At 40.2% G+C, this 27,977-nt stretch overlaps 1 protein-coding gene and 1 non-coding gene across 3 annotated transcripts; one reads left to right on the top strand and one right to left on the bottom strand.

The window, feature by feature from the left end:
• The first annotated feature begins 1,759 nt into the window (after positions 1–1,759).
• LOC121435185 (zinc finger protein 431-like) lies at positions 1,760–27,181 on the top strand. Of its 2 annotated transcripts, XM_041634278.1 has the most exons (5): positions 1,760–1,805; positions 17,296–17,379; positions 22,146–22,272; positions 22,525–22,585; positions 23,806–27,181. In XM_041634278.1, exons 2-5 carry the CDS (start codon positions 17,368–17,370, stop codon positions 24,839–24,841), a joined length of 1,236 nt encoding a protein of 411 aa, XP_041490212.1. In that variant the 5' UTR covers positions 1,760–1,805; positions 17,296–17,367; the 3' UTR covers positions 24,842–27,181. The 2 variants fall into 2 exon arrangements, with proteins under 2 accessions (XP_041490212.1, XP_041490213.1); XM_041634279.1 differs by lacking the exons at positions 1,760–1,805; positions 17,296–17,379; positions 22,146–22,272 and adding an exon at positions 23,243–23,353 and having other exon boundaries at positions 22,563–22,585.
• Trnar-acg lies at positions 21,843–21,915 on the bottom strand. The gene has a single exon. It is a non-coding gene; the product is annotated as a tRNA-Arg (tRNA).
• Positions 27,182–27,977: the final 796 nt, after the last annotated feature.

Genomic DNA, 27,977 nt, shown 5'->3' with positions numbered 1-27,977 from the left:
TCCCATAAATCCCAATGACAATGCAAAGTACAATTCACCGAAATCACCTTTACTGAGCTTACTTACTGAATATAATTGAGGGGACACTTACAGGAGTTTGGATACTGTGTGGATTGATTAAAAATGGCCCCCATAGTCCCATAGAGAGTGGCACTGTCAGGAGATTTGGCTTTGTTGGAGGAAGTATGTCATGGTCACTTTCTGCTGCCGGCTGATAGGGATGTAGAACTCTCACCTATTTCTCCAGTACCATGTCTGTCTGTACACCACCATGCTGCCCGCTTTGACAATGATGGACTAAACCCTCTGAAAGTTGAATTGAAATTGTATAAGAAAATTAGTATTTCCTAGGTGTAATCTGCTAAATTAAACCTTTGAGAAAACACAAGTTAGTCTTCATATGAATACATGACATCACTACTATAATCAGACTTTTGGTTTTAATGGGTGTATGTAGGCAATAGGAAAAAAAACAGCAAATAGATCACAAAACATCGAATTGATATGTACAGTATCTAGTCCAACACAACTAGAAATCCCTCTTAAAGCTGTGATGCTGCAGATGACTATAGAGAGATCTACACACAGAGGGTCTCCCCATTCCCTCTGCGTAGGAGCATCCCATTAGCTGTTTTAACCACAGATATGTATACCAATAATGGTATACATAAAGGGTGAATAGTCATTCAGATCCTAGCAGCCTAATCTCTAACAGGCCTGGTTAACATACTACTTTGGGGTATTTTAGTGGCAGCCCTCTGTTAGTTAAATTCTCCATTGTGTGATTCACTATCTCCCAAGCATTGGTAAATCCTTTATACCACCAGTTTTACTCTTGTACAGTAAAGCTTCAAAATGGAGTGCTACCCAGTACCTGAGATGCGATTTACAGCGTCCACAAAATTAACTCCAAATGGATCTTACACCTAACTGTCAAATTGGAAGTGCAGAACTTATAGAAGATACCTGAGTTTGGCCAACTGTCTAGACCTCGGGAGCTTTCCTTACCAGTCTAATGCATAGAGAAGAAACAGAGCTCCTTCTCTAAAACTAGAAATATGCTTGGGAGAGCTGGTAAAGGGCTGGGCCAGGGCCTTTGGGAATGGGGTTGCTTCAGATCCAGAGAACCCAAGTCTTTTCATACATGGGTCTGTCTGTGTTATCAGTCCCAACACCATTGTGGAATATATATACATATAATGTTCCTGAGATATCCTTTTTCTTCTTGTGTGATATTTTCTTATTAGCCTCCTTCTGAATTTGCATACTTCCCCATTAGCGGGGGGCGGGGAGGGGACGACAGTGGTGGTGCATGGCTTTAATCCCAGCACTTGGGAGGCAGAGGCAGGCAGATCTCTGTGAGTTCAAGGCCAGCCTGGTCTACAGAGCAAGTTTCAGGACAGGCTCCAAAGCAACACAGAGACACCCTGTCTAGAAAAATAAAAAAAGAAAAAAATAAAAAAGAAAAGAAGAAACCAAAAAAACCTGAAACTATTGGTTTACATTAGCCAGAGATTTGCTGTTCAATTTGGCAGGAATCTCCAGCCATTGTGGGATAGGTTATGTGTTGCGGTGAAGCCAGGGTTGGGTAGCACTGCGTTGTGTCCTTTCAGCTCAACCAGTCCTGTCATTCAGGCCTCACAAGCCAATCAGAGCCTCCATCGGACCCTCCAGTCAGATGGGAGGGTTCTTCCGGACGCCAGGCTCAGCTCCTCTGCTCAGAAAGTCGGAAGTTGGCCTGTTTGCTGTCTGTGTTTGGGCTTCCCTGTGGGGAGTGTGCGAGCAAGCCTGTCAGCAGCACCGTGGTGAGTGAGGGGCTGTCCCGAGGCAGGGAGGTGTGGCCGACCGTGGTGAGCGAGGGGCTGCTGTCCCCAGACTGGGAGGAGTGGCTGGTTGAGCCGCGGGAGTCGGTGTGGTGGGTCATCCCCTGGCAGGGTAGGAGCCAGCGGCCAGACGCAGTGTTCCTCGTGTTCCTGCCTGGTCCTGCGTGGTTCTGCGTGTCCCGTGCATTCCTGTGTATCGCGTGTGGTCCTCCGTGTCCTGTGTGTAGTCCTGCGTGGTCCTGCGATGTCGTTGCAACTCCGTGGGCCAGAACGGCAGGCTCTGAATAACTTCACTCCGTGGGCAGCGTCTGGGCAGGGCATTGGGAGCTGAACTGTCCTTAGGAATAGCCTTCTTGTTTAGGTCACTCTGAAATGCTGGCGCTTGTAGTGTTTGTATGGTCACTGTGGCAGATTTGGCAAACTCCAAGAACCCTTGTCTCTCTAGAATCTTCCAGAAGTTCTGAACTTGTAACATTTAACATTCAGGTTTAGAATCCTTCTGGAGTTAATTTTAAAGGGTATCATCTCCTGTGTAGAATAGCGCTCCATTGCTAAACTGTGAAGTGGAAGGGTGGATTTGATGCTATAATGGTTTATCAAATCACAAAGTAGAGAGAAACTAAGAGAGGGCTGGCTCCCAGGTACCTCAAAGATAAGTACTATGATAACCAGGCCTTATAGAGATTAGTATAAACTGTAAATGTTTGTTCACCGGGATTAACCAGCCAGTATACTACAATTCCCATAACAAAGGAGAAAATCCCGATTTACTACTGGCCAAGAGTCCCATCCCCCTATCAAAGAACAGGCTCTAACGTGGTGGTGCTCAAGGGACCATTACAACACCACCAACATTAAGCCTTGGTGTGCCATGAAGATTATATATACACACACACATACGTATATTGGTTTTGTTTGTTTTTTCGAGACAGGGATTCTCTGTGTAACAGCCCTAGCTGTCCTGGAACTAGCTCTTGTAGACCAGGCTGGCCTCAAACTCACAGAGATCCACCTGCCTTTGCCTCCCTACTGCTGGGATTAAAGGCGTGCACCACCACCGTCCAGTTCAACCATGAAGATATATTAATTCTAGAACAGCTGCATCTCCAGTCTTTTTAAAAGCAGGTTTGAGTCAAGATCTTCTGTTGATTGAGGTGGACTTGAACCCTGTCTGTATCCCTACGGGGCATTGCCCTGGCTATATCCTCCTGGCTACCACCCTAAATTCTTGGATTATAGGTCTGCAGCACCACAGTTCTAAAATTACCAGTTTGAATCATGTAGTGGACTGTCCACTGCAGTAACAGGGAAAGGATCTGTGTATGTGCGTGGCTTGTCCCTTCAGACCAGAAGAGGAGGAACAGTGTCCTGTGTATACTGCAGGGGAAACAGACTGGACAGTTGTTAGATCAGAGACTGAAGGTGAGCTGCAGGGCCTCCATCGTAAAGAAGGGCCTGGTGGGGCAGGTTGGGTGACTGTGTCATTTCCAAGCCTGTATTAATTCCTTCCATGGAATGAACACAGAATTAGTCGTATACAATTTAGGGAGAGTAACTTGAACCATTGGGGTATTCAGTTTCCAGTTAGGGAACTCTCCTGTGCAGATATATGCAATCCTGGTTGACACAGTTAAAGTCAGCTGAGAGGTTTCAGACGCAGGCCATTGGCTGTAACTCTGGGCCAGTTTACAGCACTCAGCAGCTTACATTTTACATGGGACAAAGTCATACAATATCTTAATAATGGCATTCTCTCTAGCGGGGACGTGCCTACTCTGTTTCGGAGTCAGTGTAGCTGAGTCAGTGTTCTTTCGATTAGGTTTATCATTTTAAAGTCAGTTATTAGTTTCATTTTTAAAATTTTATTTTCTTTCTCTTTCTTTCTTTCTTTCTTTTCTTTCTTTCCTCTCTCTCTCTCTCTCTCTCTCTCTCTCTTTCTTTCTTGAGACAGGGTTTCTCTGTAGCTTTGGAGCCTGTCCTGGAACTAGCTCTTGTAGACCAGGCTGTCCTCGAACTCACAGAGATCCGCCTGCCTCTGCCTCCCAAGTGCTGGGATTAAAGGCGTGTGCCACCACTGCCCGTCATTAAAATTTCATTTTCTTTAAATTCATTACTGCTCTAATCTCTATTTGTTTATATTTTCCAATGTTTCCTTGTCATTAAGAATTTCATTGCATTTTTTTCTTAAGCACTATTTATTTATTTGTTCATTGGTTTATATCAGTTTAGAACAGTGGTTCTCAACTTGGAGGGGCGTCTAGTCTCTCTTTGGGGGATCAAAGAACCCTATCACAGGAGTAGCCTAAGATTATTAGAAAACACAGATATTTATATTATAGTTCATAACAGTAGCAAAATTATAGTTATGAAGTAATAGTGAAAATAATTTTACAGTTGGGGAGAGTCACCACAGCATGAGGAACTGTATTAAAGGTTTACAGCATTAGGAAGGTTGAGAATGACTGGTTTAGATCAATGTCTCCTATAGCTCAGGCTTGCCTCACACTGTCTAACTGAGAATTCCTATGAGCATTGAATCCTTCCTCTCCTCAGCGCTGGGAAGACAGTCCTGCAACTCTTTCCAGGCTGGGCCTTTACTGGTCAGTGAGAAGGAAAAATAGATCAGTGAAAGGGTGTGGTTAAGCTTCTCTGACTTATATTGGGAACTTAACAAATGAAGAGGGACCTGTGCAATAGCTGAGTTCACTGGCCAACTGTAAAGCAGAGGTAGTCACAGCACAAAAGGAGAGGGGCAAGAAGGAGGACAAAAGCCTTCCTGCTTTGACCGTAGTAGACATTAGCTATGAGTACTGAGGTAGTCAATTTTAGATGATCAATAAATGTCCTGACAGGCCATTTCTCAGGTTCACAGACCAGGCCATCAAGAATCTAACTGAAGAACTAAACTTTCATGAAACCAAATTACTGTAGTCACACTGGGTCAATCAAAATAGGTGAGCTGGATAAGATGGTGCCTAGCGTGGCTGTGTTCTCCAGGTTTAAGATGAACAGTCCGAGAGAAATGGCATGAGTAGTGCATGCTGTGCTCTAATACAAATCCCTAAGCTCCGGAGCACATGGTTATAAAGCCTGTTTCAACTTCTTAACATGATTTTTGGGATTATAATGACATCATTTCCACTATCTCTTTCCTGCCTCCAAGCCCTCCCAGTGACCCTTCATGTTGTAATCGATGGCCTCCTGTTGTTTTAACAACAGGTACAGTTTGAATGTCATGTGTGTTTGGGTGCAGGACGTCCCAGCTGTGAAGCAAAGGGTTAACCGCACTGGACATTGAGTGTGTACTGGAATGTGCTCAGAGAGGACCCTATCCCCTGGAAGAGGAACAGGAAGTGCTCTAGGAGAATGGAAGATTCTACTAACCTTCAAATTTCCCAGACTAGGTTCCTGACTGACCATAGTGTGGAGGGGCAGAGCTGGGAGAACTTGTGGGGGCTGTCATTTGATCTCTGCTCACCCAGCAGGGGAACTGCTAATGTCCTGAGACCCAGTTCCCCATCCAAGCTAATGAGGGACTCTGGAAGGTTTAGTAATCAGGAGCAGTGGGAGGTAGCTTACAGGTACTTTCCAGGATTCTCCTTTAGTTCTGCTGTAGAGAGCTGTAAGGAAGACTACAAGCCATGCCACCGTGAGTGTGGGGGGCACTGTCCACAGACCAGGAAGAGCAGATCGGCTGAGCTGTCAGAGTCCTAGCTGTTGGAACTAGGATTGACCATGAGTCAGAATATGGTTCTGTTGGTCCCTGTGGTGACCTGGGCAGTGGATATTGGCCTCTAAGCCTTGCTGAGTGTGGATTCCCTGGGAAGGGGGAGGCTCTGCTACCCTGGCATGGGATGCTTGTAATATCACTGTCCAGTGTGCAAACACAGGCACTGTTTTGTTGTGCAGTGGGAAGACAGATTGGAAAACCAAAGGGCCTGGTTTCTAGAAGTTCTGAATGTTGCTTTCCACTTTCAGGTTTGTATTATAAATATTCCAGAGTTTATAAATTGATAGGAAGGAGGTGATGGGGTTTATCCTTCAGCAATACATGATTAGAATGCTTCTAACTTCTGCTATCGTCAGCCACTATGGTGTGATTCTGTGAAGTTCAGTTCCAGGGGACCAAAGGAGTTTCTGAGCTCCAAAGGCATCTCAGGTTTACATGGTATTGGGCAGGTAGATAAGGCATATTCCATATTTGTGCCACAACATATACAGTAATTGCTCAGCAATATTTTCACAAGCAACTTATCAGAGCTTATCAGTGGCCCTGGAAAAGGTTAAACCAAAAGGCAAGGCTTTTTGGTGTTATTGCTTTGTGAATAAAGTGACTGTCCTTTGCTGTAGATTTTTCTCTGTAGCCGACTTCCCCTTCTGTTACATGTTTGGGAATTAATTTCCTAGTTCAGAACAATTTCCCACACCCAGACCTTGCTCCTCTCTGCTATATAAAGGCAGAGATCTGCCTTCCTGCAGTTATCTTTATCAGCAGGAATTTGGTCAGAGTTTAGGGTCCAGGCAAAGAGCATCCACCCTGTCTAAGATGTCCACAGATCTTCAAGGACATAGAATTACTACCTGCCCAAGCTGCTGCTCTGGATTTTCCCCACAGCCAGAATGGCTGATAATAGCACAGCCTGGAGCTGACTATTAGAGGCCTGGGTCTCTTCTTTGCTTCGAGCAATAAGTCTAACTCCAGACCTAGGCCTGTAGAAACTGCAGCCTCTGGTGTAAGTGCTATCTGATACAGAGCTATGGCTTCTCCCTGACTGTTTACATAGGTTGCTTGGTTACCTGATTCTATGCATGCTGGGAGAGGAAAAAGCAATGCAGCAATGCGCTAGAAATAAACTCTTTAGCTTTTTACTAACCACCTAAAAATTTAGTATAGCACACTAACCTTCTCCTCTAGAATTCCCCAATGATTTAATTCCCTCTTGACTAACTTTCTCCATTATGGAGTTTACCAGACATGTACTAGCCACTCCCACGGATCTGTGTGTGTGTGTGTGTGTGTGTGTGTGTGTGTGTGTGTGTGAAAACCCTCATCTGATTTTCTACAGGGCAAAAGAATTCAGGCCGCGGAACCTGCTGGGGCTGGGGTATTGCTGGTTTTAAGGATATATATGACTGGAAACTTTTGTAATGGGGAGGACAGGAAAGAATGATGTAGAATTAAGAACAAAGTAGAACAGGGAGAACAAGACGGAACAATGAGAAATGGTGGATTAAAGAGAGAAGAATAAAGAATTATGGATAGACGGAACCTGTTTGAGTAGACTTTCTTACCCTCAGATCCTTAGCCCCCCTTTAGCTGTTTGTGGCATCTTTAATTGAACCCTGTTAGTTGTTCACATCCCGTCCTCCTCTGTCAATAATACATGGCGTCAAGCTGCCTTCTTTGAATTCACAGGATTTCCACCTTATGGGGAAGATATATCTTGTATCAAATTGGGGTCCTTTGTACAGAGTTCCTGAATGTGATATAATGAGCTTGGTCTTATGGGCCACAAAGTCTCTAGTGCCCCATTCCATGAACAGTGGTATTTGAGGAATCATGTAAAATTAATAGGGAAGCCCTGGGTTTGTATGCTTTCACGATTCCAGTTTGGAAAGATCCATATGCCATTTTCCACCAATGTAAGTTTCTGTGTCTGCTTTTTGATGTGATTCCTTGGCACAAAGAAGCTATAGGATCTAGGGCATCCTTTGGTTGCAAATTGTATCATGTCCACTCTTAGGTTGATGTAATCAGTTCAGCAGCCAGTATAAGTCCAGGCTGGAATTTCTGCAGACTGGGAAGTAATGTTCTGTCTCTGTGAAGAAAGAAGGGTGTGATATCCCTGGCATGTACATCCAGAGGAATTCGGAAGTCTATTGTTTCATTATCATGTAGTGTATGCATGGAATCACAGCTAAAAATTCTTCCTCATTTAGCAAGCTTATTTTTATTTATTTTTACTTTTTGGTTATAAAGGTGGGTTCCAGTATATCATTGATGATTAGTGGATTCCATTGTTGCTTTGGCTTCATAATTTTCCTTAAAAATGTGTGAGTAACTAATTGTCAAGTGGTAAATCTTCTGAGAGTGGTGTATGAGAAAGACTGGTAGGTCAGTTAGGTTGCTTCCTTCTCTATTCTACCACTTAGATGTGTTGTTTTGGCGGTGCTGTATTAAACTTTGTATAGTGGTGGTCCAGTTGAAGTTGGAGCCCTTGATGAACTACAAGGAAATTTGTACATTGAGCATATGGAATATAGAATGCATTCCTGGTATATGTGAGGTTTAGGATGAAGTCTTCATGGTCCCAGTTTTCTGCTAAGAACCCCTCCAAGGTATAGTAGAGTAAGTCACCAATATCATACTTTACTCTTTGTTGCGGTGGTGGTTGGTATGGTGGATGTTTCATTCATTGTTCCTTTTGCTATAGGTATTTTTGTGGATGAAGGTGATGATGTCTCTAACTTTCACTATCTCAGTGCTGTTGGTGATGGTGAAGCTAACAATGGTGCTGTTGATGGGCCTGAGCGTGACTCACTGGGCAGAGAACTCAACAGGAGGAGTCCCAGGAGCAGCGTCTCGGGTGCCTTAGCCCAGCAGATTTCTACCATGGCATTGTTCCATCTTGTGTTCTCTTTTATTTTCTTTTTAAACTTTCTGTTAGGCATAGCGTGTCCGTTGTTATGGCCCTGCCTTGCCATATTCTGTTTCCCTCTCTTTCTGGGGTGAAGGTATAATGATCTGTTAGCATCAGTGCTTAGTAAAGTAATTCTAAGACTATTACTATCCTTATGAAGGTGCAAATCCAATACACTGGTTTAGCTACATTATGCTTGTAGATCATCTCATTTAATAAGGTGTTGGTTTCTCTTCTTTTTGTGGTCCAGATTGTATTGCCTGTTTTGGGCGCTGTGACTTCTATCTCCTTTAATTCTTGAGTATTTCTGTCTCTATAAACACATTTATGGGGAATTATTCTGCATGGTCAGGAAGTATCTGGTTGTTCTATCTCTAAGTCTGACTTAATAGCATCTTCCAAGGGAAAAACTCTATTCAATCTTTGTCTAGTATTTAACTCGTAGCATGCAATTTCAATAGCCTTTTTCAAGGGGTATCTTAGAGTTGTAATAACTTGGTTTTAAGGAGTCCAGTCCATCTTTCTATATTGCCAGCTGCAGTTGGGATATATGCTAAGTGGAAGACTCCCTGTATGTCCATAGTCTGGGACTTCCTCTGAACTTTAGAACCTGTAAAGCGTGTCCCTTGATCTGACTCAGTAGTTCCTGGGCAGCTGTATGGTGACCATCCAACACCGGAGTGTGTGTTTTGTTGCTAACTGGTCTGGTCTATGAGTTTCCTTAGCTAATCCAAGCCCTGCACTTAGAACTGTAAGTGTGCCGGCATGTGGCCCTGGGAGTCTTCAGGGGTCCAATGGAGTATATTTGTAGTTTTTAGTTAAATTGTTTTAGAGACCATGCTACAGCTGTTACTTGATGTCTGAATCTACCTTAAAGTGCTGGACAAAGTTGGCATTCTTTAGTGGCTTCTATACAGACCTGCCTGGATACCTTAAGGTTCCTTTTATCAACCTGTATGTGCCTATATATTCCAATATTTTATGTAATCTTAGGATTTTTCTTTACTAATTATGCTAACATTCTCAGGTTTCTTAATTTTCCAGTCTGGGTTTCCTTTAATGTTATTCTCAGAGGGTTGTCCTGATGTAATTTGATTGTCCGTTTCTCCTCATTTTTTAGTGTTAGGGGTGAACTTTCAAGTTTACCAACTGTGTGATCTGTCATCCTTGATAGTTTATTCTGAATTTGTTCACTAGCAAGTCTTAATATTCTAGTCTTTCTTAAACATAATGCCAATTTGACTGCTTTTTCATTATTTTTAGATGTCTGTCTTGCCTTTGTGTGCATTTACATGGATTACATAATTTTTATGTTTTTGCTGTTTTGCCATTACCACCTATGTTTCCCTTGGCTAAATGTCTTTGCCATTTATTTGCTAGTTAGTGTTTTCCATTTTGATGGCTATACCACTTCACACACACCATGGATTGGAGAAGATACAGACTTTTCCTTTTGTCTTGTAACCAGCAGTGGTGCTGTTACTTCAGCGTGTTGTGCTGATTTGGTGCTTCCTTTTCAGGAACAGCCATTTGATTCCCCGGACTATTGTCTCCTGCTTCATGAGCCATCAGTAAACAGTTTGTTAGCCAAATGCTGTGCCCATTCTGTTGGTTCCCATAATCCAACAGATCTGTCTTTTAGGTGAGGGTGAGAGGTTTAGGGATGGGGACTATAAGCAACTGAGCTATTTCCTCAGTGCAGGAAGGCACAAAGATGGAATGCGGATAGGTACCATTTCCATGGTGATACCTTTTGTTACATGGATAAGCCTGCAAAGGATGTGGCCTTTGAGCAGAACCAGTCTATCATTGAGCCAGTATCTAAATGCCTGTTCTCAAAGGTTCAGTAACTCCGCCAAATGCCCTCTCACGTTGGTGGAAGGTCCATGAGGTCTTCCTGCTAGAATGAATGCTTTTAGCAAGCAGGAAATGGCCTTAAGCTCCCGAGGAAATGGAGGTATTTATCCAAATATTTGACTTCGGGTAAAGGACTTCCTTGGGGAACAGACACTCCACTACAGTCGAAGAACGATGCAGTGTAAACGCTGAGCTGTTCCCTGATTGTGTTTCCTTGAGTCCTAGTCTTACTATATGGGCCTGTTCCCCACATAAGCTCCTCAAAGGGAAGGTCCTGATATCTTACCCTTTTGCCATTATACCATATTCTGATTTCTCTATACTTACTAACTGAGCCTTTAATGGCCTCAGGCTCACCCCCTGCATTGTGTGCTTTTTACCCTTGGGGTCAGGTGTATCCAGTTAGTAAATCTCTAACTTACCTGGAGGGCACAGTGGGGATTCCGGTGTGCATAGTCATCACATTGTATGGTTCCATGGTGACAGGAAGAGTCTCCAAAGAATTATTTTGTTTAAGGAGACTGCCATTGTATATATTTTCATTCTTTAAAACCAGTACAAAATTTCCGAAAGGAAAAGACAGAAGGGCATTCCCATAACACATAGTGAGAATCACCAAGATTAAAGTAAACAGGTGCTGGAGAATTGTGGTCTGCAGTGGTGAATGCTGGAACTTTGTCAAGCAGCAGTGGTCCTTGCCACTCCTTACCATCCCACTTTAATGTTCGTGCCAGAAAACATCTGTAAATTATGTCATCAGTTGATAGTGAGGCAGTGAGTTCCTTTAGAGCTGAAATTATTCCTCGCCGAATTCTGTTGCTTCGTCTTTCAACAGATGTTGGATATGTGCCAAGAGTCGCATGATACTCTTGCAAGCCAAGCTACAGTGTCATCTTGTGCTTGGAAGTTTCCTTACAATTTTTGCCTGGATGTGGACCTAGTGGTAGTTTAATTGCTTGCATTTTTGTATTTTTCTTAATTTTTTAATTTCCCTTCCTAAATGAGCTTCTAAATACTTGTTGGCTTTTGTTTCCTGTTATGTGTATCCTTGTTGACTAGTTCCATTTGCAAGCAGTTTGTTCGACATTCTTCTCAGTTTTTAAGTCACTTCCACTGTGTGTGTCTCTTCTCCTGGAATGAGACAGATACCATATCCCCACTCTCATAGTCCTTACAATAGAAATGGAATGTCCCATGCTAATCTTTTTTTTTTTTTTAATTCAGGTTTTGGTTCTTACTCTAGAACTGGCGGGAATGAATCTTGATATAGACAGGCTGGCCCAAGCCCACTGAGACTCGCCTGTCTCCCATAAAATCACCCTTTATTCTTGAATTCAGAATATATCTTTGAAGTTCATTATACATGCTTATGTACTGTATAATTTTTTCTTTGTCTTTTTTTGAAGCAAGGCCTTACCCCACAGCCTCAACCTCCTGAGCTATAGGCTTAGAGGAATGATCCACAGTTTCTGGATCCACAGTTTTATTTTCATTGTGTTCAAAAACAAAAGAAGAGAAAGTCTTGAGAGAAGCCTTACAATTTAAAATAAACCTCAAACTTAAGAATGGTACAAATAGGGGCTGGAGAGATGGCTCAGAGATTAAGAGCACTGGTTGCTCTTCCAGAGGTCCTGAGTTCAATTCCCGGCAACTACATGGTGGCTCACAACTGTCCATAGTGAAATCTGGTGCCATCTTCCAGCCTGCAGGAATACATGTGGGCAGAGCACTGTATTCATAATAAATAAATAAATCTTTAAAAAAGGGAACGGTACAAATAGTGTGGGAGAGAAGGCTGCGGAGTCTTCATAGGGATTCCATGGAACTGTTCCGGAAGTCCAGTCTTGGAGTACCCATTCCTATGCTGCAGGCAGTGGTGTGAGCAAGTGATTTGGAGGATATGGTAGATACCAATTTTAATGTTGGACAGTGTCTCAATTGAATATTTATAGTTCCAGACTTCGTAGGATTTTAGTAAATTACATATTTCATCACTTAAGATTGGACATTGTTTAAGCAGGTAAGAAAACTTCATGTTTTAGAGACTAGGCATTGCTTCTAAGGACTTTGAAGTCTCTAGCTATATGATGTTTCTTATCCCATCAGTTCTAAAAATGTGTTTTCATCTTCTAATATATTCACTGGGTATGTTTAACATGCCTTGTTAGAAAATCTGAAATCCTGTCAAAATGTTGATAAGCATTTTGGATGAAAGATGCTTAACTGGTAAAATCTAAAGGGACACCTAAACGTCAAAAGGTTCTGAAATTTTTTGTTTAATACACTAACATCTTAGTGTATTAATGTTACTGCTCAGTAATGATTATTTAAATGTAAATAACTTTAATTTTCTAGACATTCTAATAACATCTGCGTCTTTTTATAATAGCATTCAGTGTGACCTTATGCTTATTGAGGTTCAGTTAAACAGGCTTTGAAATTAACAATAGAAACTACTGAGATACACTTGGCCCTCGTGCTGACAGTCTAAAGTAGCATAAATCGTATCTCTAGTTTTACAGTTTTACAGAGAAGGAAATAAAATGGAAAACTATTGATAGGTGAGTCAGGAAATTCTCTATGACATAAGTTCTAAACTCAGAAGTGAGAGGAACTGAAAATTTGTTTGGTAGTGTGTAATATGGGATGAATTAGTAAAGTATACATGTTTAGCTCTAGGCCAAGTTGTTATATACTAATGTGTATGTACTAATATTTTCTATTTTTACTAGAAAATTTTTTGCTGCATACATAGGTTTGCTTACGTGTATGTGTATGTACCACTTGCACTTCTGGTACCTATGGATGCCAGATTGCCTGCAACTATAACTAAAGATGGTTGTGAGCTGCTATGTGGGTGCTGGGAATCAAACTCAGGTCGCCTAGAAAAGTAACCAGTGCAAGTGTGAACCATTGTCACATGTGTTGTTGGTGATATGAATGCAGGGCAAACACTCTACCAACTAGGTGAGCTACAGCCCTAGCCCCTATTATAGTGTCTTCATAGCCATGCGTGATTTTCACGTGTGGTTTATATGCTATACTATAGGCTTCTGGTAATCAGAGATTGTCACTGTATTTTGTCCATCCCTAAAAATGCTGCCGTGTTGTGCTCTATGACCTTCATTCTTGAGAATCACTATTCCAATTTAATCCCGCGGTTTATCTTGTTGAGACTTTATTCCTGAAGGGACTAATGTTAACAGGGAGTCCCTTTGAATCAGAACACAGTGAGAATGCCAGTACTACATGGGTAAACTAGCCCTTTCTTACACATTTTACATGGGTAAACTAGCCCTTTCTTACACATTTTACATGGGTAAACCAGCCCTTTCTTACACATTTTACATGGGTAAACCAGCCCTTTCTTACACATTTTACATGGGTAAACCAGCCCTTTCTTACACATTTTACATGGGTAAACCGGCCCTTTCTTACACATTTTACATGGGTAAACCGGCCCTTTCTTACACATTTTACATGGGTAAACCGGCCCTTTCTTACACATTTTACATGGGTAAACCGGCCCTTTCTTACACATTTTACATGGGTAAACCGGCCCTTTCTTACACATTTTACATGGGTAAACCGGCCCTTTCTTACACATTTTACATGGGTAAACCAGCCCTTTCTTACACATTTTACATGGGTAAACCAGCCCTTTCTTACACATTTTACATGGGTAAACTAGCCCTTTCTTACCCATTAAATTGACTTTTGAAAGTAAACCCATAGAAAACATAAAAGTTCTCATTCAGCAATGGCTCAGTGTTTATAAGTCTTGGAGACTGGTTTGACTGGGTTATGTTGCAAAGCCACTGGTCAGATAAATCAGTGTCTCTTTTAAGTCTCATCTGCTTGTCACATGAAACACAGTAAACCAAGCTGCCTTCTATTTCACAGTGTGTTCACTGAGTTCACTGCTTTCAGTAGTCAGGCGTGGGCTTAGTGATGAAGGAGCTAGGTCATATTTGAAGGTGTAATAAATACTGTAAGAACTGGTGTCAGCATTCTTACTGTCGTGTCTTTGTGGTTTTCCACTACTGTTCTGAATATTAATCTTAAAATAATGTTTACTTCTCAAAAATCAGAACACGGTCACCTTTTCAGTATGTTCCTATGCAGTTTTTTTTTTTTAAAAAGGCTGTTTTCTGGGTTTAAGAAGCATTCATTTGCTTTATAGGTGCTAGCGTGGTAGTTTAGCATGTTGTGTTTGCTCTTCTACCTAGGCTCATAAAAAATATACAGAGCAGTAACAAAATGTATATTTGAAAATAGTAATTCAAGAACCTTATACATTAAAAATAAAAATTCCTATTAATATGCTATAAATATTGTAACTGTTCTAAGTATGTAATGACCAAGCATTAAAATACACACTATTCAAGAAGAGATTTCACAAAGATTCCCAGAACTAATAATAAAATACAATTCTGGATTTTAGTCTGCCTTTGAGGATATTTAGGAGACTTGAAACTATGGTAGCATATTTTAGTAGATATTAAAATGGCTACACCAGCATGCTTCATAAGTCCATTTGCTTGGAATATCTTTTCCCAACCCTTTACCTGAGGTAATGTTTATTTGTTTGTTTGTTTATTTATTTGGTTTTTTCGAGACAGGGTTTCTCTGTAGCCTTGGAGCCTGTCTTGGAACTAGCTCTTGTAGACCAGGCTGGCCTTGAACTCACAGAGATCCACCTGCCTCTGCCTCCTGAGTGCTGGGATTAAAGGCGTGCACCACCACCACCTGGTAATGTCTATTCTTGATGTTGAATGTTTTTGTATGCAGCAGAAGGATGGACCCTGTTTTCACATCTACTCTAATAGTTTGTCTTCTTATTGGGTAATTGAGACCATTTATATTGAGGGATAAAAATGACCAATGGAAAAAAATGACCAATTATTGTTGACTCCCGTTATATTGTTGTTGTTCTTGTTGTTTGTGCATTTGTGTGTGAGACAGACAGAGAGCAGATGAGTGAGTTTCCTATCTTTTGACTTTACTGGTGTGAGATTATTTATTTCCTGTGGTTTCATGGTTATTGTTATTCTTTTGGTCCCTGCCCTAGCCACGCCCACTCCTTTTTAACCTCTGACCTCGCCTGTCTTCGCTCTCTCTCCCTGTTCTCTCTCCCAGTTCTCTCTCCCAGTGTACACACTGCTTTGCCTCCTCTCCTTTCTCCTTTTCTTTCTCCTCTTCTCTTCTCTTCTCTTCTCTCTCTCTCTCTCTCTCTCTCTCTCTCCCTCTCTCTCTGCCCCCCTTCTCCCTTCCTCCTCCGCTGCCTGCCACCACATGGCCCGCTACCACATTTGGGACCTACAGCATTTCTGCTGCCTACTGCCGCGGGGATCTTGCAGCATTTTTTAAAAAAGAATAACAGTTATAGATTGGAGTTTTCCTTCTAAGACACACCTTTTGTAGGGCTGAATTTGTAGAAAGATACTGTTTATATTGGATTCATCATAGAATATCTTATTTTCTCCATGGTAATTTTTGGGTATAGTATTCGGGGCTTGCATCTGTGGCCTCTTAGTGTCTGCAGCACTGTGTCCAGACCTCTCTGGTTTTTGGAGTCTCCATTGAGATGTTGGGTATAATTCTAATAGCACTCCTTTATTTGTTACTTGGTGTTTTCCCTTGAAGCTTTTAATACTTTTTCTTTGTTTTGTATGTTTAGTATTTTGATTATCATATGGTGAGGGGACTTTTTTGGTCTAATCTGTTTGGTATTCTGTATGCTTCTTCTACTTTGATAGGCCTCTCCTTTAGGTTTATAATATAGAGATATTTTCTTCTATAATTTATTGAAAATATTTTCTGTGCCTTTGACCTGAGTTTCTTTTTCCTCTATTTTTTTTTTATTAAATGTCCTCTATTTTTTATTATTCTTATATTTGTTCTTTGTAATAGCCTAGATTTCCTGGATTTTTGTCAGGAATTTCTTTTAGATTTAATATTTTCTTTGACTAATATTTCCATTTCTTCTATCATATCTTCAATGCCTGAGTTTCTTTCTTCCATCTCTTCTATTCTTTTGGTGAAGCTTGTATCTGTAGTTCCTGTTTGTATTCCTCAGCCCTTTTTTCCCCAGAATTCTGTCAGTTTCTATCTTGTTTATTGTTTCTGTTTCCATTTTCAGGTCTTGAACAGTTTTAGTCATTTCTTACAACTGTTTGTTTCCTTTTTCTTGGCTTTATTTAAAGGATTTACTTATTTCCTCCAACTTTTTGTTTATGTTTTCCTGTCTTTCTTTAAGGAATTTATTCATTTCCACCTTAAGGACTTGAATGATTTTCATATAATTTGTGTTAAGGTTTTTTTTTTTTGTCTCTCTCTCTCTCTCTCTCTCTCTCTCTCTCTCTTTCTCTCTCTCACTCTCTCTTATGCTTGAGCTATGCTGTTAGAATATTCATGGCCTGCTGTGGTAGGATAACTGGGGTCTGGTCAAGACATAGTGCCTTGATTGTTATTGATTATTTTCTTACACTGGCATCTAAGTTTGGGATGGTTATATATAGATCTAGGTGTTGATGAAAGGGTTTGTCTTAGTTGGGTAGGTATTATGTTCTTTGGTTTTTGGTTCCTTTCTGGATTTTTCTAAAGTGTGATGGCTGTGCATTGTCTGATTTATTGGCCTGCTCAGCTGGTGTGTTCACAGTGAATGCCTGCTGGTGTTGGTGACTGGAACACAGTAAAGAGTGTGGAGAGGGAGATGTAGAGAGGATGGTCTGTGGGGGTCCCAGGAGATGTGGGCTGTGGGAAGGGAGGCTTCAGCTGATGATCTCTTCCAGCACTAGGGAAAAGCCTGAGAGGATTGGGACTGGGGGAACAGAGCACATCTCTGCATTTTATGCTCTTCCTGCCACATCTTCCACAGTGATCCCTGAGACTTAGGAGGGGCTTGTATTATACATGCTGCTTTAAGACTGAACATTCCCCAATCACTTATTCTCTGCATCTTGGACACCTAGGTACCACCATGACAATCGCGGTCTACTTCAATTAGAAGCATCTGAGTGGAGGGATGGGAGGTCTGTTGATCTATGGATATAATGGTAAGTTATTTTAAGTCATATTAATTCTGTGTCCACTTAGCAGCGTAATAGTAATCCATTCTTCCCTAAAGCCAATGACCAGCCAATCCTTAAGTTCTAAGTCTGCTAATGGTGCCAGATATGTGTTTAATCCTGTGGAGAGGGACATGGATACAGTCAGGAAGTGTTGCCTACTCCCATGATGTTTGTGCTGCTCGTATCCCAGTGGGCAGGCCTTGTCAGGTCAGTCATCATTACGGCTTGAACTGTTTGCAGATGGGCATGACTTAGGATTACTTGTCTCCTCCAGTAGCTTGCATAGCACCTTCCAACACTGTGAAAAGCAGTCAGTGGGGATGAAGCTTCTGCTTCTTTACCCCTTTGATTTTGCCATGCTCTATGACTCAAGCATATGGTGTCTTCAGCAATAGATCTCATCGTCAAGTTTTTGATCACCAAGAACAATAGCAATACAATGTTGTAAACAGAAACTACTCTTTTGTTCCCAGCCATCCAGACTCAAATAATCACACAGGAACTATATTAATTATAATACTGCCTAGCCAATAGCTTAGGCATATTCCTAACTAGCTCTTACATCTTAAATTAACCCATATCCATTCATCTGTGTATCACCACAAGGCTGTGGCCTACCGGTAAGAGTTTCGGCATCTTTCTCCTTTGTCAGCTTCTGGCATCTCCCTGACTCTGCCCCCCCCCCCCACATTCAGATTTCCCACCTGACTTTGCTTTGCTAAGCCATTGCCCAAACAACTTTATTCATCAACCAATAAAAGCAGCACATATAAAGACAGACATCCCCACATCACAATGTACTGTTTGAAGAGTCTTTGGGACCTAATTGGCAAGAATTTCAAAAGAAATAACTTAAACATTGCACAGAGTTTTTATTTGTTACCCTTTGGTGTCTAATAGAGGTAGTGCTGCTCTGTTTTAGAGTAACTCCATTTTAATTAACAATTTGTGAGAATTTGGTAATCAAGTTCACTAAGTTTGGCTATTCATTTGTATTGAGGCCAAGCTGTTAAAATCTGTGTCCATGGAAAAAGAGAGAGGGTGTTGACAGAAGTTTCTGTCCCACCTGGTCCCACAGTCATTCAGTCCTGAAGAAACACACAGGAGCCTACAATAACTATAAACTGGTTGGCCTATTAGCTCAGGCTTTCTTATTAACTAACTCTTACATCATACATTAACCCATTATTCTTGCTGTGTTAGCTGTGTGGCTTGGTACCTTTTTATCAACAAGGCATCTTCATCTGCTTCCTCTGTCTGCAGACTGAGTCTTTCTTCTTTCCAAAATTCTCCTGTACTAGTTGCCCTGCCTATATTTCCTGCCTGGCTACTGGCCAATCAGCATTTTATTAAAGCAGTACAAGTGACAAATCTTTACAGAGTACAAGATCATTGTCCCACAGCAAGAGGGTATCATAGCAGAACACGGTAGGGGTCATCAGACTACAAGGCAAGAGAATACCGGGTAGAAGAGAGAAGGAAGGTGTCCACATGGGTCAGCAGGCAAAAAGAGCCAGAGCCATGTGGTGAAGGGTTGTTTCAGATCCTGAGAACCCAACACTTCCTACCACATGGAGCTGTGGTTATTAGTCCAAAGGCCATTGGACTTAGTCAGTAATGTTCTTGAGATACCCTATGTTTCCCTTTTGCTACATTGTTTGATTAGCCTTCTCTTGAGTCAATCCATTGTATCAACTGACTTCATAGATGTCTCCAATTTGCTTACATTTCCCCCATGGAAGTTGTATAGAAGATGTTAACCCCCAAACTTCCTGGTCTCAGTCCATTACTAGTTCTTTTAAGCATATTTCTAGTTTTATAGATTTGGTTTTCGTTTGTTTTGTTTTTTCTCTATACCTAAGGCACTTAGCAAAAGCTCCTGAGGCCTAGGCCCCAGGCTGTTACTGGTTCTTCAAAGCATGTTTCTTCTCCCTGCATGAGGCCCTAATAGGACAGTCTTGCTTGACTAGTCAAATCCTCAACACAAAGAGTTGTCATGTAGAGTCATATTGCCCATTAGTCAGAACTATGCTATTTTCAAAAAGAAAACTGGGCCTTTAGGGCACATCAGTCTTAACCTACCTTCCTTGCTTTTTTCCTTCCTTCCTTCCTTTTTTTCTTTCTTCCTTTCATTCTTTGTATGTTTGTATGTATGTATATATGTATATAGAATAACATATGTCTTATTTGGCATAACACATAGCTTCTGCAAAGTCCCCAAATCCACCTTTAGCTTTTATACTTTCTACTTTCCTGTCTTTATCATTCCCTGGCTCTTGTCCTTTTGGACCTTGTCACTGAAGGATGACCTGCCATTTCAGGTCACTGGTGTGCTTAAGAAATAGTTCTGGTAATATCTCTGTAAGTCTCCCATCTGCTTATGTGTCTAGACTTAGAGTCTATTTAAAATTTTCAAAGTGTAACCTGTAGCCTGAGCCTAAGAGACACTTAAGGATAATAACATATGTCTATGGAGTATTAGTTAACTGTTAAAAAAATAACATCATGAAATTTGCAGGCAATGGATGGAAGTAGGAAAAAATCATTTGGAGAGAGGCGACCCTGATCCAGAAAAGGAAACATAAGTACTCACTAATAAGTGGATATTAGCTGTTAAGTCAAGGATAATGACACTACAATCCACAGAGAGAGTAACACTGGGGGCTCTCGGGGAACACAGGAAAAAATGTTTTTTCATCATCATCTGACATAGTGACCTGGGGCAGAAGATGTAAATGACTGAACAAAAACCTCTCATATAGGATGATATATATGAACTCTTGTCTCTCATTCATGACTTTCTTTGTGGTTCTAATGGAATCTTTAGAAGGAGGAGCCTTCTAGAGGACACTCCTCTTGGGGGATGTGATTTGAGTGTCTATAGCTTCATCCCATTTCCTGTTCCTTGTGTCTACTTTTCTTGTGGTTGAAATTGATCAGCCAGCTTCCATCTCATGCTGTCATGAGTTCACCACATTATAAATCTGTCCCTACATAACAGAAGGTACAGTACAAGTTTTTGTTTTTAATACTAAGCCTTTTTGATCACCTGTTTTTATTTCGTTGTTTTGTTTTTGAAGACAAGGTTTCTCAGTATAGCACTGATGATCCTGAAAATAGCTCTGAAGACCAGGCTGGCCTCGAATTCAGAGATCTGGCTAACTTCTGCCTTTGAAGTTCTGATGTTAAATGTGTGGGCTAACATACCCACTTTTTTTTATATTATTTGCTGGTGAAGCTGGAATGTATATTTTTTGTACATTCCAAGCATGTGCTGATATGCTGAGCTTCACCAACATCTTGACTTCTACACTTTGGCAGAGGGTGTCATTTTTTCCTCCTTGGATGGCATATATTCATGACATTAATAATGTCTGAGGGTCATCTGTCAATAGATAGCAATTTTGTGACATTCTTCCTACTTGTTGTGTATGTTGAAATGTTTTTATAAATATGAGCATTTTGTCGGTATGCAGGGATATGCACCGACTATGTGTGCCTAGTGCTCCTCGTAGGCAGAATATGGTCTCAGAATCTCTAAACTTGCAATTATGGATAGTTGTGAACTATGTAAGTACTTCCAATTGAACCTGTCTCCTCTATAAGATCAGCAAGCGCTGTTAACTGCTGAGTTATCTCTCCTGTGCTATCTTTTTATTTGCATTTACAATGCTTACATTTCATCTGTACATCTCTTAATGGGTCAAACATGTATTCCTTTTTAATAAGCTCTTATTAATGTTACAGTTTTAACTGTGACACTTCATGTTTCTAGGAGATGAATATAGAACTGGAATGAATGCATGTCTCTTTGTAGGAACATCAGTGAGAACCTGATTGGTTAGGTTTTTTTTGGGGGGGGGACTCCAAATATGTACCCTTGGCTACACTGAACTCATTTCATAGACCAGGTTGGTTTCCAACTGAATGAGATTCACCCACCTCTACCTCCTGTGTGCTCGGGTTAAAGATATGAGACAGTACACCCAGCTTGCCCATTTTTTTTTCAATTAATTTATTTCTTATGTATATACATGCCAGAAGAGGGCACCAGATCTTATTATAGATGGTTGTGAGCCACCACGTGGTTGCTGGGAATTGAACTCAGGACCTCTAGAAGAGCAACCAGTGCTCTTAACCACTGAGCCATCTCTCCAGCCCTGCCCATCTTTTTTTTTATAGTTATTTATTGTTCATGCAATTTCTCTGACATGTATTTAGTGCTGTTGATTTGTTTGTCTCTCTGTATGTCTGTTAATAGTCATTTCTCTTTTTTTTTTTTTTGTTTTTGTTTTTCAAGACAGGGTTTCTCTGTGGCTTTGGAGCCTGTCCTGGAACTAGCTCTTGTAGACAAGGCTGGTCTCGAACTCACAGAGATCCGCCTGCCTCTGCCTCCCGAGTGCTGGGATTAAAGGCGTGCGCCACCACCGCCCTGCAAGGTGTTAGGCCGAGCCAGCCAGGAGTCGAACCTAGAATCTTCTGATTCGTAGTCAGACGTGTTATCCATTGCGCCACTGGCCCGCCTCATTTCTCTTGGAAGGGTAAATCCCATTCAAAAGGCCAAGAAATGTCATGTGCGAATCTTCTTTTCAATTTCTTTCTAAAGTAATTTGGGATTACATTATAACTTCTCTGTCATCGAGTAAGTGTGGGAAGCTCCAAAATTATTCAAATATATTGACAAAGAAATATACATTTACATTGTGATCAATATCACTCTTTCTGTTGTACACATGTATGGGATATTTTAGAATTCAGTGACCTATGATGATGTGCATGTTGACTTTACTTGGGAAGAGTGGGCTTTGCTGGATGCTTCCCAGAAGAGTCTCTACAAAAATGTGATGCTGGAGACCTACAGGAACCTTACTGCTATAGGTAAGACTGTGAATTTTCCTTCAACTTTTAAAATAAGGGGACAGATGTTTCTTGGCTTTTGATGCCTTTCTGTAATTTGGATTGATAAAGGGGAAGAATGTGGTAAATAAATCAGGTATGGTTTTTAGGTTAATATATATATATATAATATTATATTATATTTAAGTTAATATAATATATAATATACTTGATATATTAAATTTTGCATAATTTCCAATAATATAGCATACATTTTCTGTTACTGTATTTTAGGCTACAAATGGGAAGACCACAATATTAAAGAACTTTGTCAAAGATCTAGAAGAAATGGAAGGTAATTTTTATGTGCAAGCTAAAACAAATGTTCCACAGAATTTTTTTTTCCTCGTCTTTCAAGACAGGGTTTCTCTGTGTAACAGTCCTGGCTGTCCTGGAACTCTCTTTGTAGACCAGATTGGCATCGAACTCCACAAAAGGATTTAATGTGCCCTAAAAGTTATAAGGAAAAGCAACAGTGTAATAAGCATAGTTTTGAGTGTATTGATCATTACTAAATTTTCACAACACTATGTACCTCAATATCAGGCAGATTATCTGTGTTTTTAAGGTATTCCTCTAAGAAGACAGTAAAACAATGCTCCATTTTCATCATCGCCTCGTGAGAGCCAGGCTGTAGAACTGTCACTCCATATAGTTCCATACCATTCAGGCATAGCAAAAGGCATACCTATTGACTGGCTGATAAGTATATGTCCCAAATCTTCAAATCAGCAAGGACTTCATGGTAAAGCTAGTGTTACTGATATACTTGTGAGCTATACCAAATTTTAGTAAGGGGGTAGTTTATGAGAATTAAGAAAGCTGTTGTGGAGAAAACTGAATATCAATACCATATGTCTGTGTTCAGGAACAAGCAATCAACTATGTGAATGTAATTTGGGACCCTTTTATTTGTTATTCTTTCTTTAATGTTGTATCATATGTTACTTAGGGAATAGGCCAAGTGTTCAGATGAGATGGAAAGAAGCAGTGTACCTTGCTCTTTCCCAGAACAATTAGAAGATATGCAGTGGTCCCCATGTTGAGTCTTTCTGAATGTCATGTAAGTTTACAGTTAATTTTTTCAAACCTCATTGGAAATGCATCAGTATGCCACAGAAAAGCCCTTTCAAGTCCAAAGTGTGTAAATCCTTTTGTTTGTCCTAGTTCACTTTGCAAATGTATGATTCACGGTATGGAAAAATGCTATGAATGTCATCCGTGTGGTAAAGCTCTGAGTTCTTCCAGTTCTCTTTAATTATATGAAAAACTCATGAAAAAGGATGTTATAAAAATAAGCCGTGTACTAAAGGCTCTCACCATCTCAGGTATCTGCAGATAACCAAAAGAGCACATATAAGAGGAACGCTATGACTCTAAAGAACGTGCTAAAACCTTATTATTGGACTTCTCTGTGCCATTAGACCACACTGTAAAATTAAGTTATACAGATAAAAACATTCATCTGAGTAGTGAATTTGTTAAAGCATTTACATGTGCCAACTATCTTTACAGGCATGAAAGCCATCCTACTGGAGAGAAACTCCATGAATGTAATCAGTGTGGTAAAGCCTTCTCACAGCAGAGTCATCTCCAAATACATAGAAGAACTCATACTCGAGAGAAACCCTATGAATGTGATTATTGTGGGAAAGCGTTTATACGTTACACTCATCTTGAAAGTCATAAAAGAATTCATACTGGAGAGAAACCCTATGTATGTAATCAGTGTGGTAAAGCCTTCTCACAACAGAGTCATCTCCAAGTTCATACAACAACACATACTGGAGTGAAGCCCTATGAATGCAACCAGTGTGGGAAAGCCTTTGCATGTTACAGTTATCTCCAAAGTCACAAAAGAATTCATACTGCAGAGAAACTCTATGAATGTAATCAGTGTGGAAAAGCTTTTGCACGTCATAGTAATCTTCAAAGGCATAAAATAACTCATACAGGGGTAAAACCCTATGAATGCAATCACTGTGGGAAAGGCTTTTCTCGACAGAGTTATCTCCAGATACATATACGAACCCATACTGGAGAGAAGCCCTATGAGTGCAATCAATGTGGAAAAGCCTTTGCACGACAGAGTTATCTCCAGATACATACACGAACCCATACTGGAGAGAAGCCCTATGGATGTAAACAATGTGGTAAGTTTTTTGCAGATTACACTTATATTAGAGTACATGAAAAAATTCACACTGGAGTAAAACTGTATGAATGTAATCAGTGTGGGAAAGCCTTCTCACAACCGAGTTATCTCCAAGTTCATAAAAGAATTCACACTGGAGAGAAACCCTATGGATGTAATCAGTGTGGAAAAACTTTTGCACGTCATAGAAATCTTCAAAGGCACAAAAGAATTCATACTGGACAGAACCGGCATGAATGTAATGAGTGTGGAAAAACCTTTTCACAAGAGCGTCATCTCCAAGTTCATAAAAGAACTCACCTGGGAGAGAAGCCCTGGGAATGTAAGCAATGTGGTAAAGCCTTTGCGTGCCACAGTAATCTTCAAAGGCATGAAAGAATTCATATTGGAGAGTAACCCTATGAATGTAATCAATGTCATAAAGTCTGCATTTCACCATAGTCTTTGAAACCATGAAAGAGTTCATCCAAGAGTAAAACCTGTCATGTTTAATCACTCTATCTACTAAAGTCTTCATACATTATAGTAGTATTAAGGACACAAAAGAACTTACACCAAAGGAGAATCTATGAGAATAAAGACTTTAGCCAGCAAATTTACATTTAGTTACACAAGATTATTTATGGTGGAGGTAAAACTGACAGATGTCAACAATCTATTCAAGCATTATAATGTCTCTATTTATTTATTTTTTGCACCTATAAACTCATATGGAAAAAAGCCCTGTGGATTTAACTCGTAAGGCAAACATTTTAGATATCACACTTCTCTTCAATTACATGAAATAATTCATCCCAGAGTAGAATTTATGGATGTGTACTACTCTTCCTGTGATAAAACACCATGTCTAAGGCAACTTAAAAAGAGCTTAATTTTGGCTTATGGTTCCAAAGCTAAACAAGATCATTATGAGAGAAATATGCAACCAGTGTCAGACCTGACAGCTAAAGCGGGAAGCTCAGGGCTCACATCCTGAGCATGAAGCATGGGGCAGAGAGTGGAAACCGGGAGTGGTCTGAGAATTTTATTATCTCAGAATCTACCCCCAGTGACATTTTTCCTCTCACGGGCCGCATTTTCTAAGCTTTTCCAAATGGTACCAACAACTGAAAAGTATTGCTTCTCTGATTTTGAAGCCTACTTGATTGCTTTCTGTTATATGAACCAATTCATGATGAAGAAAAAACTCTGTAGGGAAGCCTTTAGATGCCTCAGCATCTGGGTTACAGGCAAGAATGCTTATACAAGAATAATATTCATGAAGGAAAATGGTTGTTTAATGATTTGTTTTAATTTTTATCTTGTTATGTCAGTGTGTCTTTGGATATAGGCATTGTCTGATGGTTCCAAAGGATAGACCCTGCAGTCTTCTGGATTTCTAGCTGGGATTACAGGAAGTTGTCCAGAATCTCACCTGGATTCTGAGCATAAACTTTTCTTAACTGCTTGGCCCTGTCTCTAGCCCTGTAAATATTTTAAAGTTTTATGTATAATCGTACCATTAGGAAATAGGAAAGAACTCATACAAATGAGAAACACTGGGCATGTAAACACTATGGTAAAGTCTTTAGACATCAGAGCTATCTTCAGTTTCAAGAGAAAAAAAATCTTGTTTCATCTCTTTGTTAGCAGAGCCTTGAAGCAAGTTAAATTGTTTACTATGTTCACTGAAGTCTGATGTTGGAGATCACAGTATTGTGGTTTGCAGTTTGAAACTTTTGGAGTAGGTATTGAATTTTATATGGCAAATTCACTTACTGAAATTTATCTGGTGGTTCATATAGTCCTTTTTGACTTCATCTTCTGTTGTGATCTGACTTGGAGGTAGGTATTTTTCTGCTGAAACGCACAGAAAGAGATGCCCATCATCTAAGTGGTTCATTGTTTATTTAAATACCTGGCAAAAAGCAAAGGTGTCTGTGAAAGGGCAGTGGCTTGTTGTTCCTGGTTTGGTTTTTCAAACTTTCACAAACTCCCTTTAGATGTTGTTTGTTATCTAGCCTGGCTCAGATGCCAGTAATTCACTGGAACTACATTTGAACTCATGATTCTCATGTGTCAGCCTTCCCAGTCCAAGTCCAAGTGTAGAAGATAGATCTCTAATGTGTCCTGTTTTGACAGTGCATTTTAACAATGTTAATGTTAAAATGCTTAGTAGAAGTGAATGTAGGAAACATTAAATACCTCATGTGTGTATCCAAAGGAATATTTTCATCTATCTGATAGATAAAATAAATTAGAATAATCAGCAACCAACTGTATATCTCACAACATAGCTTGATGTGCTAGGTATAGATTATTTGGACATTTCTGCCTCTTCATGATCCAATTTTTACTCGTTTGGCACTCCATCTTGAAGTATTGCCTCCTAAAGCAATTTTCTAGAGAGGCCAGATAATGTAAGGGCAATGAGATTTATTTTCTAAAACAGTTTTGTTATGTCTGTGGTGTAATGTGATTATAGGTTTGAATGGATGACAGATACGTTGGGACCAGAAGAAAACTTTGTGGGGTTTCTTTTGGCCCTCTTCACATGGATCAAGGTCAGGTTGCCAGCCTTGCACACCAGAGACATTTTTTTTTCCTGATGAGGCATCTCATTAGTGCTCAAATAAGATTAGTAGAAACATTATATCATAAAACACCTATTCAGATTGTAAACATATTGTCATTTAATCAGGATAAAGGAACAGTATAATTTGAATAATGAATCCTATTTGCAAATAAATATATTTATACTGCTATCTTTTTGATTGTGTTATTTTATTCTGAGGACTAACCACTTGTTGATAAGACTTTATTAGAACCACAAATGAATTCCAGAGAATTGCCTCAGTGGGTAAAGTTGCTACTAAGCACAGTGACCTGACTAAGCCTGATGACGTGGGTTCAGTCTCTACCACTAGTCCTCCTCAGTAATAGTTCATGCTACTTGACAAGTTTTCCTCTTATTTCTACACGTGGACTCTCGCATTATTTTTCTCTTATTCCTATTCTTGGGCTCTGGCATGTGCACAACACAAACACATAGAAAAATAATTTTTAAACCCAGGTAAGGTCAGTGAGGTCACTTGCAACCAAACTTGATTACCTGCATTTGATCCCAAGAACGCACATAGACAAAGTAGTAATGGACAGCTGTAACCTGTCCTGTAAGTGTTACATGCACACCAAGGCACAAGTGTATACACACAGTTAAACAGTTTAAGAAGTTGAAGTTAACAAAATAAACAAAATATTGAGATTATATGAAATGATTTACCAATTGAAACTAATACATTGTAGAACTTTAAGAACATTACTGTTCATCAAAACAATAATGGTTCCTGCTTAAATTTATATTATCTTTTCATTCTGATTCAGAGATAGGTCATTTAAACAATATATCCAAACTTGGTATAGTAGTGACGTGTATATATGGTGGAATAGATGACTCAGCAGCTAAGAACACTGGATTTTTTTTTTTTTGACCAGAGGACCTGGCTTTGATTCCCAGCACCCACAAGACAGCTCAGAATTGTCTGTACAACCA

Source organism: Microtus oregoni, unplaced genomic scaffold (genome assembly GCF_018167655.1).
Source record: "Microtus oregoni isolate MIOR12 unplaced genomic scaffold, Mior012 000046F_ref0000063, whole genome shotgun sequence".
Classification (NCBI taxonomy): domain Eukaryota; kingdom Metazoa; phylum Chordata; class Mammalia; order Rodentia; family Cricetidae; genus Microtus; species Microtus oregoni.
The sequence above is the reverse complement of the archived record's forward strand: the minus strand, read 5'-3'. Positions and strand labels throughout refer to the sequence as shown.